This window comes from Carassius carassius, chromosome 19, assembly GCF_963082965.1.
Source record: "Carassius carassius chromosome 19, fCarCar2.1, whole genome shotgun sequence".
NCBI lineage: Eukaryota > Metazoa > Chordata > Actinopteri > Cypriniformes > Cyprinidae > Carassius > Carassius carassius.
This window is the reverse complement of record NC_081773.1, coordinates 16,112,663-16,123,300: the sequence shown is the minus strand read 5'-3', so window position 1 is coordinate 16,123,300 and position 10,638 is coordinate 16,112,663. Positions and strand designations below refer to the sequence as shown.

General features: G+C 37.2%; 1 protein-coding gene across 2 annotated transcripts in view; it reads right to left on the bottom strand.

Moving 5' to 3' along the window:
- Positions 1–1,717: 1,717 nt before the first annotated feature.
- Positions 1,718–10,638, bottom strand: part of tmeff2a (transmembrane protein with EGF-like and two follistatin-like domains 2a) — a 71,156-nt gene continuing 62,235 nt past the window's right edge. For both annotated transcript variants that reach the window (XM_059499972.1, XM_059499971.1), the window contains exons 6-10: positions 4,618–4,766; positions 4,241–4,300; positions 4,013–4,136; positions 2,933–3,091; positions 1,718–2,145 (exon numbers count right to left, since the gene is read on the bottom strand). In XM_059499972.1, the coding sequence (XP_059355955.1) occupies positions 2,049–2,145; positions 2,933–3,091; positions 4,013–4,136; positions 4,241–4,300; positions 4,618–4,766 (589 nt within the window). In that variant the 3' untranslated portion in view covers positions 1,718–2,048. The remainder of the gene's footprint in view (positions 2,146–2,932; positions 3,092–4,012; positions 4,137–4,240; positions 4,301–4,617; positions 4,767–10,638) is intronic.

Here is a 10,638-nt window from a genome sequence, read left to right as displayed (position 1 = left end):
TTATGCATGTGTATAATTGCTACCTTTGTTTGAAACTTGGATGGCTTCGCTGGTAACAGGTTCTTCAATATGGCTGCTGGGTGAATTTAAATTGTTCGGTGCCTGGCGAGAGATTTATGACGCTGCATCACAGTAATAAGTACGAAAAAGACTTCAGCCTTCATTAGCCGAATGATAGCAGACAGATTTATTTTTCTTGCCTCTGGGACATTTTGACCAGTGATGAAAAAAGCAATAGACGGTAAAGACATTTGAGAGATAATTTGAAAATTTTCCCACAGATCTAGACGGCCCTGAAGAACAGAATTTTTCAAAGCCCTCCCAATCACCCACATTAAATGCCATTCCCTTGCTTTTTTATTATTTTTTTATTTATTGTTTTTTATATATTTATTCATTTTTGTAAAGATTTTCAAGAATGCAACAAGAGTCAAAAATTGTTTTCTTAGTTTTTTTATATGTAGCCTATATTTTAAAGCAGTGCTTCCCAAACGGCTACAGTTTATAAATGGATCACTGTTAAATGTCCACTGCGTGCTAAATGACATCCAGTCTTAAGTTAAAAGGAATACATTTCTGATTTGGTTCAAAACCTTGCAATGGTTCTCACTGAGACTGAGATACAATAAAACAGATAAGTGATGTCTTCACGTGGCTTGGCAAACTGATTCAGCATTGCTGAGAATGCAAAGTATGTCTACTATGTACCTCTTGCATTTAGTTCTGTTTGCCTGGAGCTCTTTTAGTCTACGGGGGAAGCTAAGAGAAAATCATATACCAAATTCATAGTCACCAGGGCTACAATTCTGTCCTGCATTGTTGAAAACACATTAGCCTGAGAATAAAGGGTCTGTTTAGTGGAAGTAAAATGTATGCTGATTTTCATTAAGGCTCTCTCTTACCCCTGTGGCACACAGACTGTCAGACAGGACAGGAAGTGAAGGGACTCCACTGGACTGGTCTGGGGATGAAGTAGGAAGAATTTCTGCAGACAAGGAATGTCTGGAATTCCTTAGTCCTAAGGGTCCCGTCCTCCACATGACCTTTAGAGGTCAGTATATTCTCTGTACCTCTCTTAAAAAATAATAATAATGATAACTGTGCTACTTTAACTCACTTCCCAGAATCCAGGATTGAGTATCATCTGTTGTTACTAGTTTGTTTGAAGCTACACTATTACCATGCATTTGTCTTTTTTTCTACTGCCTTTTCTGTTGTTACAGGGTAAAACTGACCGAATACAAAAAATATATACTGATATATAATAACAATTATATTGGATAAAAGTCTTATTTGAAAGGAAAATAAGTGGTTAATTTTGAAAGTCAGCTCCATTATTTTTTAATGTTTTTGAAAGAAACCTTGTCTTATGCTCATCAATGCTACATTTATTTGATAAAAAAAAATACAGCAAAAAGTGTTATATTGTGTAATATTATTATAGGATAAAATAACTGTTCTCAATTTTAAAATGTTATTTATTCCATTTATTCCACATATGACAATCTATTATTATTTATCATAAATGTTGCTGAGCTGAAACATTTAAACAATATTTTTTTTAGAGGACTGGGTTCTAAAACATTAAAAACAGCTAAATAAATGGTTGAATAACCTCGCTAGAAACACCTGAAACTGACCATTTACCTTCAAGTCAGACCCTTTAAACGTCATGGCATCCACAAAAGAAAAAAAGGTAAAAGAAAAGACACTGTGCTTTGTGATATAAATTATTTATTTACATTACAGAAAAAGGACCCCATCAAGACAAACAAATTAACTATTGGAAATATTACCCATACATAACCAAATAACAGGACATGTCCTATCACGGTGTCCTAAAATTCTCTGTTTTTTTGTGTCCTGTGCCACAGGTGCAAGGCATCGTGTGTAGAACCCATCATCCTCCGTTATATCTGCACCGTCGTCCTCCGTCCCTCTGTCCCATCATCCAGCAGAATGCAGTGTCTCTATGGGGACGGAGAGCCAGTTTCTTCTTTTCTGTCCTCTGTCCAAACTACATTTCCCATGATTCTCTGCTCACGGGCTCAAATGAGGCGGGTGGAGGCGCGCAGGGTGTTTTCAGAGTTGTAGTGCATTGTGGTCTGCTTCTGTCGGTTGATTCTGTTGGTCCGTGGGCACTTCCTGCAGAGGAAGGAAGCGAAAAGGACATCCTTATCATACATGTAACTTACCTCCACCAGGCAGCTTTACGTTATTTCTAGTCAAAACAATGCCTGGAAGGAAAAAACTCATATTTCAGAGCTTAAAAAATGCCTTTGCTACAAAAATAGCTTCTTATTTAGAGTTTGGAGAGTGGAAGTTTTTAAAGGAATGTTCCATGCATTCTTCTGCATCAGTATTCATCACAGTTTTCCACTGATATGACTTGAAACTGCACAACAGCTCACAGACTCTAAAGGGGCTGTTTCCTTTACTGAGAAGAGAATAAATAAACAAATACGGACAATGAAGCTTGCTTAACAATGATTCCTATTTTTTGGCCCATACAAATTTATTCTGACAAATACTTTTTGACTGGAGTCTTCAAGTAATGTTATTCAGATTTTATTCATAACGTAACAAAAGTACTATCCATTAGTTTGGGTGTAATATATTTGAGTGCCACTAGCGACACCAAATGCAAAAGCAATCTTTGAATACAATATTTGCTCAACCAATGGCATGAGTTTAGAAACGAGTACTCATTTGTCCAAACTACCCCCCCCCCCCCACACACACAAACACACTAGGACAATGACCTTTCACGGAGTGTAAAGTGTGTTATTCTGCAGACTCCTGCTGTCAGGAACTCTCACTCTATAAAGAGCTGTGAGTGTGTGCGATCTACACGGGAGGTAGAGGTCCTCTGCTTTGCTTCGCAGTAGCACAACGTGTGTGATATGATGCTGTGGTGTGTGTTTATACTCACCGGGTGATACACAGCACCACTACACATATGATGGCCACCTGCAGAGTCCCAATAACAGACGCGATGAGGACATAGCGGAGCTTTCCAGAGCCAGGCACCACATACAGCACATTATACTCTTTAGTGTCACACTGTGGACCGCTGAATCCTGAGTGACAGCTGAAGAAAAGAGGAAGAAACACAGCGTTATATCCTTGTTAGATTCAGGTTGTTTTAAAGAGTCTGCTCTCTCTGTAATATCTCTGTTCACACACACATATAGTGCTCCTCGCTCTCAAAGTCTTTCCTCAAACACCTGCTGTTTTACTGCAGCACCTGCCAGAGAGACTCTCCTGTTCTGTCTATTCATTTCTCTCTAATACCCTTTAATTTGTTTTTCTGTGACTTTAATATGAGTTTCGCAACTTGAGCAGCCAATTATTTTTTAGTAAGCTGATGTGTGCAGTTTTCCTGTTTAATACCATCTTCTGTCCCAGTTTGATCTGTAGAAATGACTTGTAGATTGAATTCCCTAAAAAAGGTGACAATCAACCTTTGGACAACGTTTGTTTTGGGACGGCACTGGGGTCTATTTGTATTTATGGTCTTAGCTTTAGTTAACTCTCTGTATATCTATCTATATATAGTTAACTAAAGCTAAGACCATAAAACGTAAACATATTTTATTTCAGCTAGTTTTTATTTAGCTTAACTAAATAAACCACTACATTAACTAAGGCCACAATAAACCAAATAACAACTATACAGGCATTAGCTAATAAAAAAATCTAAAATACACAACAAAATTACTAAATCTTCACAATTAAATTAAAATGGAAAGCCTACAGACAAATCCAAATATAATATTATTTCGATGGTACTAAAATAACTGAAAAAAGGGGGTGTTTTTATTTATTTATTAATTTTTAAATGTGGCAGATCTTTCTTGGCTTGAACACTAGAGGGAGACAAAGATCTGCGATATAGTGTTACATACACGATCACAAAAGGTGTGTGCGCAAACACACACTGATTCACAATGTATTTTTGTAGACAGGATACGCTGGTGTGATCAGACACATCATGAGTTTGTGTGTGTACCTGCAGGACGGTGTTGAGAGCATGTTGGGATATTCACAGTCTCCGTGAACACAATAGTTCTTATAGTGCTCAGGGCAGGGGATGTACAGCCCTCTCGCCACCTCTGAAACCTCAGGCTTCTCCTCTATAATTCAAACATAGTGGGTCAGAACAGCTAAAAGTCAAGGGCACTTCAGAACCACAGGACAAATATATCAAAAACAGCCTTTTATAATTAAACACACCCACCTGTGTAGTCTGTCCTGGCATACTGTCCATCCCCTGCTTTGGTGCCTGTAATCATGTCACCTACAGGATAAAAAAAAAAACAAATTCAGATGTTAAAATGAACAGATCTGCTGGTTACATAATACAACATTGTTTTTTCCCTCTTCATTTGTACATTGTCATTTTGAAGATATCATCTGGGAAATTGCTATATTCTAGAGACTAATGATCCTATGTACTCGAACGAACTTGATTATGTAACATTGATTTATAATGTTCATCTTTACATTTGTTCTCTATTGTCTTATATAAATGCAAATTGAACGGAAGAAGACTTCATGTCACAATGTAAGGAATTAATACATTATATAAAGTAATTATAAACCTGCTCTTCTTACCCTGACAGTGACCAAGGAATTTGACCTCGATTCGTTCCTGCCGCTGACATGATGCCTCTTTTACCTGGCAGGGGTTGTCATAGGAACGGCCGTCTGATGCGCACACGGGGTTAAAACTGATGTGAGAGCAGTCGATGTTACAGACGCACCTGTGTCGTGAGAAACAGCATAGTAAATGCCAATTACTGAAAAAATCAAAGACCGTGAAAAAGATCATTAAACAAGTGTCACACCTTGTTTGATCAAGCTGTCAGCCAAGAAAAACACTTCAAACATGCAAACCGGGGACTCAAAATAATTGCTGGAGGGGATTCGGTGTTGCACCCCTGATATTGATACAAAAACTTGAATATTCAATAAACATTTTCAGACCGTCTTTGGAAATAAGGCACTTTTTTGGCATTCTACCAGTTTTTATTAATATTTTAGGAGAAAGAGGAGGAAACAGAGTGCAGAAATGTCACAAAGCAGATTAGAAGGCTGGTCGTCTCAATCGAAAGGTTGGGAAACAATAAACATTTCCTGATTCAATTTGGATTCACAAGCTCTAAGTTTGGTTGAAAACAGATTCATTTGGGTATATAATTGGGTTATGATGTTAATTTTGTGTACATATGATTACGAAGGACAGTGTTTTAGATTGAAGCAATAACTTTTTTTTTTTTTTTTTTACAATTTATGAAAAAAAAAAAATCTCGTCAGGATCATCAAAGATGGTTGACAATTAGCAAACAGTTTTGATTGGCTGTATGGTTTTATTCTGAGCAAGAACTCCCTGTGCATCTATGTAGCCTAGCATGGATAAGAGCGGGGAGATCAACAAAAACCCCCTCTAGGGTAAACAGAACAGAACCAACATAAATGTATTGCAGATATCATTAATGTTCAATAATTTAAAGTACACATTTTAGAAATTAGTCTGGTTCAAAGGAGAATCAGTAGACCGAATTCTGACTGGATGAGAGGAGGAGCTGGGGATGAAGGAGGGTATTTAACTATTGAGAAACTAAAAGCTGTTGACAATAATAAAAAGGCCTTGTATATGAATGTTGAGATAGGCGTTGTGTGTCTATAGGTAGATGTGGATCAGCTGAGAGTCAAGTTATGCGAGCTTGACTAATGTGACCTGCCAGAACTTACACTATGATTGATTATTGTAAAATATTATAAATATGAGCTTGCTGCTTAATATTTAAATACTTGGCTAGTGCTTGCTGTAGCAGTTGCAGCACGCTTCAGAAACCCTTCACCTTCCCCAGCTCCACCTGTATATTTGTATTGGCCGTAGCAAGTCTCAAGACCAAACACATCAACACTTGCATGTATATAAGCCTGCTAAACTCTCAGAGAGTTGTCATAACATAAATATATTAATATAAATATTGATGGCAAAGATGGCAAAAAATTACTCCAGTCTTCTGTTTCACATGATCCTTCAAAAATCATTCTAATATGCTGGTTTATTGGTGATGAAACGGTTCTTGTTGTCAATGTTGAAAACAGTTGTGTTGCTTTATTCATTTATTTATTTGAAGAAAAAGTATACAATATAACAAAGAAAAATATAAATCTACAGCAAAAGTTTGTCCCACAAACAACATACTTGCCAGGAATTGACGATTTTAAGTATTTCATGTATGCTGTTGCTGGTAGATTCAATCAATCAAACGAACACTTGTTTTTATGCCTACAAGAAAATTGCTTTTGTAAAAGCCAGTTCTGCAAAAGGTGAACATTACGGTTTTAATGTACACCTCTCCATCATGTATGAGTGTGTTAAGCTCAGCATTTTCACAGGCGTCCTGCGAGACTATAGCCCTGCAACATACACAGATTACAATGGTAAAAAATACAGGCCTCTTTACAAAAGGTCTGCATCAGCGGGAACGGCAACCTTGCATAAACATTAACTGACATTCATAATTGCCCATTTGGCTTGAGGCTGGATGAATTACCATTAGAAACAGATTAACACCAACATCAACAATGTTTTTTATGATGTGTCTACTCTATAAATGTTGATAAGATTGCAAATGTAATGAGTAAAGTCTGTTTTCCATCTCGTCTCAGCGTGAAGCTGGAAGGGAAAGCTCAGGAATGAATGTGGATGGGATCAAACTGGATGCTGCAGTGATTTTCAATCTATAGCACATTCTTGAGTCTATCATCTCAGGGGCTTAATGACTAGCACAGAAGACTGGCTTAGCAACTGCGAACACATCAGTGGAGAATAATACAACGCTCCGTTTCAAACGATAAGAAATGAGTTCCAACACTTTGATGTTCCGTCGCTCATTTTCATGGCTGCTTTTATTCACATACCTTCATTAACGACGGTAATGAGCGCTTATGTGCGTATCGATGAAAGACAATGCTCTTCTGAGGAAACGAAGACATACAGAATCCAAGACAAAGTTTCTTACATTTATGACCTTTGCGAACCAGTGTGTGAACCGGTCATTCATTCATGCCTGAGAGAATCGAAAACCTGTCATCTAGTTTTCATTTGTGTATGTTCTTTGAGTTTATTTGGTATATTAGTAATTCCCAAAAGAGTTTAGAGACATGAATTTATGGTCTATATCTTCAACGTTCAGGTGTTTCTCCTGTTGTTTCTCTCAAAAGTATGTATGTGTTGTCTGTGTGCCACTGCAGGAACATGTTGAGCGGAAATGACAATTAAACTGCCGTTCCCAGTCACTTCTCACTGCAGCAAACAGACGACAGTATAATTATAAATATGTCATTATTTTTGTGTATGTGTGTTTTTTTCTATCACTTTCTTTTTTAATATATCCACCCTGCCAGTGGGCTTTACTGATGTATGGAACTGTTTTCTATTCTGGCACTACTGGAATAATGCAAACAGACTACAAATGTAAGATAAAAATATCTGTTTTAAATAGAGACGTTGACTGAACTGAACTGTGGCGTGGAGTCAACTCAAGGGCAGCTTTGATTGTTTGCCATTGCTAATTGAGATCTGTAATGCATAGTAATTTAGATACATCTCCAGGAACATTGAATGTGAGATAAAAACAAATGGGCACAACAATGATATTGAGATGTATTTATTGCGAAGCACTGGTAATGCACACACACACATTTGCTCTCCAGTATGACCGTCTGTAGTGGTCATAAAGGCTAATGTGTCTAGAGAGCATGAATATTTAATGTCAGCTCTCACATTCTCTAGGCACACACACACTGCAAATGCATTGCGCTAACAACACACACACTCACACATTCACCCAGATGCACACAAACTCACACATCAAAGATTTCCTATAGCAAATCAAGTAATAATGGCTGTATGGGTGAGTCAAACTGAATGGTTGAGATTTCCTAAAAATTGGGAGGTTGTTTGTATGATAGCCTCTGTATGTGTGTGAGTGTGTTTATCTTGTTGAGTGAGGGGATATGTTTTATTGATTTGTAAGAGCCATGTGGTTTCTCTGTTATCTAAAGTTTTCCAGCATGGCCTGTGGGCTTCCTGTCTGTACAGCTGCTCTTTACTCACACACTTTAGTCTCCCCCTCTCTCTCAACAGCAGAATTATGATGGCTGAGTCTGTACTTGGTGAGGATAAGTCTCTGTTTTGTATCTTTGATAGTTTGATGAGTTTTGGCTTTTTGATGCCAGTGTTTCAAATGATTGATTTCGATTAGTAGTGTTAACTTGGTTGCAATTGCATCCATCCATTCATCCATCCATCTGTCCATCCAAATAAGAGACTTGGTGTATTTCGAGCTGATTGTAATTAAAAGTTCTGTATTATGTTTTTTTTATGTAAGGTATATTCAATATAAACTCTCATATTCCCTCCCTGGCCACAAGGAGGATATACTAAGAACATTATTTAAAGGGGGGTGGGGGGTGGGGGGTTACAATGGTGTTTCGTGTATTCAGAGTTGTTCACAGTGTTAAAGAGATGGATTCTCGTGCTAAACCAGTGTTAATTTTGACAGGCATTTTTATAGTCTTAGCCTTATTCTTGAGACGAAAATGCTTAATAGTCACATTTTATTAATTTAAAGAAGCACAATAAGACAAATACAATAGAGATACAAATTAAACTAATTTTCAGATACTGTAGGTTTTACTTAACATGTATACATTAATTTAATGTCTTTTGTTGGTTAAAATTAATGATAGATAGGTATTTAATTTGGAATGCTGTCCTTTTAAGACGGAAGGCATGCATTAAATACTGACACACGTTCAGTTTTCTCACACCTGTTCATGTTCACTTAATCCATAACTTACTGTATTTATGTGAGATACTCTACACGATAAACATTTGGATTGTTGTGTGTGTATCTGAGTGCTGAGAACTGATCGCGCGCTGTATGAGAACTGAGGAAGTGGAGCGTGAGCAGCACTTCTATCAGCGTGATTCCTCCTATCCCGCCTTCACTAACTTTAAGTTAATCGACAACGAATTGTGACTCCCGGGAAAAACCTGACGTCTGGTCACCTCATATACAAACGGCCCCTATCCGATCGAAAACCAATGACAGGGACGCACATTTTGAAAGACAATAGCCTATAGGATGCATTTTGAATGTCCAATAGTCCTCAAATAACATTATAGTCCAGTCTCGTCTAGTTAACGAAAACGCTGCATAAATTTTGTCATAATTTCGTCATCAGATATAATTTTTTAGCTCGTCAACGTCTCGTCTTAGTCACATGAAAAAATTTCGTTAAAGAATATTTTTCGTCGTTGTCTTCGTTAATGAAATTAACACTGTGCTAAACATGGGCAAAGTTTAAAAAAAATAATTTAGAAGAATGACTGAGAATTTCTGTGCTGAAAATCTTACTTCCGGGTTGGTACAAGTTTCAGATGTTTTTTTTCGATCATGGATCTAATGACGTAGATGAGAACGGAAGTCCTTATATGGGCATTTCTCCCGGAAAAGCACGCCCGCGCACACACGTTGACCAGAGGAGAGCGAGACCACGCACATCAACGCTCTTCAAAATCGTCGGCAGCGCTGCATAGGATTTGTTCGAGAATGCATCGAAATAAGTGCATTTTTGGATGTGAGGGAAAGTTTACCGTGTTCAGCTTCCCCAAGAACCCAGCGTTACATGAACAGTGGATGCAGTTTGTTTTTCTGTGGCAGCGGAGAGTATCAGGAGTGTTTGTGTGTTCTTGTCATTTGAGTGACGAATGTTTTATAAACGAGGCCAAAGTCGACGCTGGATTTGCAGATCGTTTGCTATTAAAACATGGAGCCGTCCCTGTGATAAAAGACCCCATTCATGTAAGTACAATTGCATCAGATTTCTGTATTTTGTTGGAAATCAGCACATAAGTGAGGTTATGTTAATGGAAACAACACGAAACATCAGTATTATAGCTCTGCTCACGGCACGCCTCCAGGAGCTCTGCTTTTTCCGGAAAGAATCGGAAAGCAGTATTTTTCTTTTATAAATATGATAAAACTAAAGACTTTTTGGCTATATGAAGAATGCAGTACTACTCTATAGGTACTCAAGATTAACATGAGATTAGGTGAAACTGGGTATGTTATGTACCCTTTAACATATAATTGGAAAAATAACCAGTTTATTGCCTTTTTTAAAATAAAATTTAAGACTTTAAGACTTTTTACCTGCACAAATAAAATAAATACTGTATGTACACACAGGCCAAACCTATACAATCTTGATTATTTATTTGATATTTTGCTGTTACCAGTCAAATGTATATGCTGAATGTGTTAAATATTTTATTCTTTTCTTCCTGTGACAGGGCAGACCAGAGAGAAGCAACAAAAGTTTACATTGAATTAAAAGCCGGATATAGTTTATGATTATGAAGATTAATTCATTCATTATTAAAAACATAATTGAAAATAGTTCAGTGTAATTGAAACAGATTATTCTACACAACATTTGTGTGTGCAAGGTATTGAATGCGTCCTATTTTAATGAATTTCCTAAAATCAATATTACTTCTATCTTCTTTTCTCTCTCTATTTCACACAATCAATGACTAGGACCCTAAAC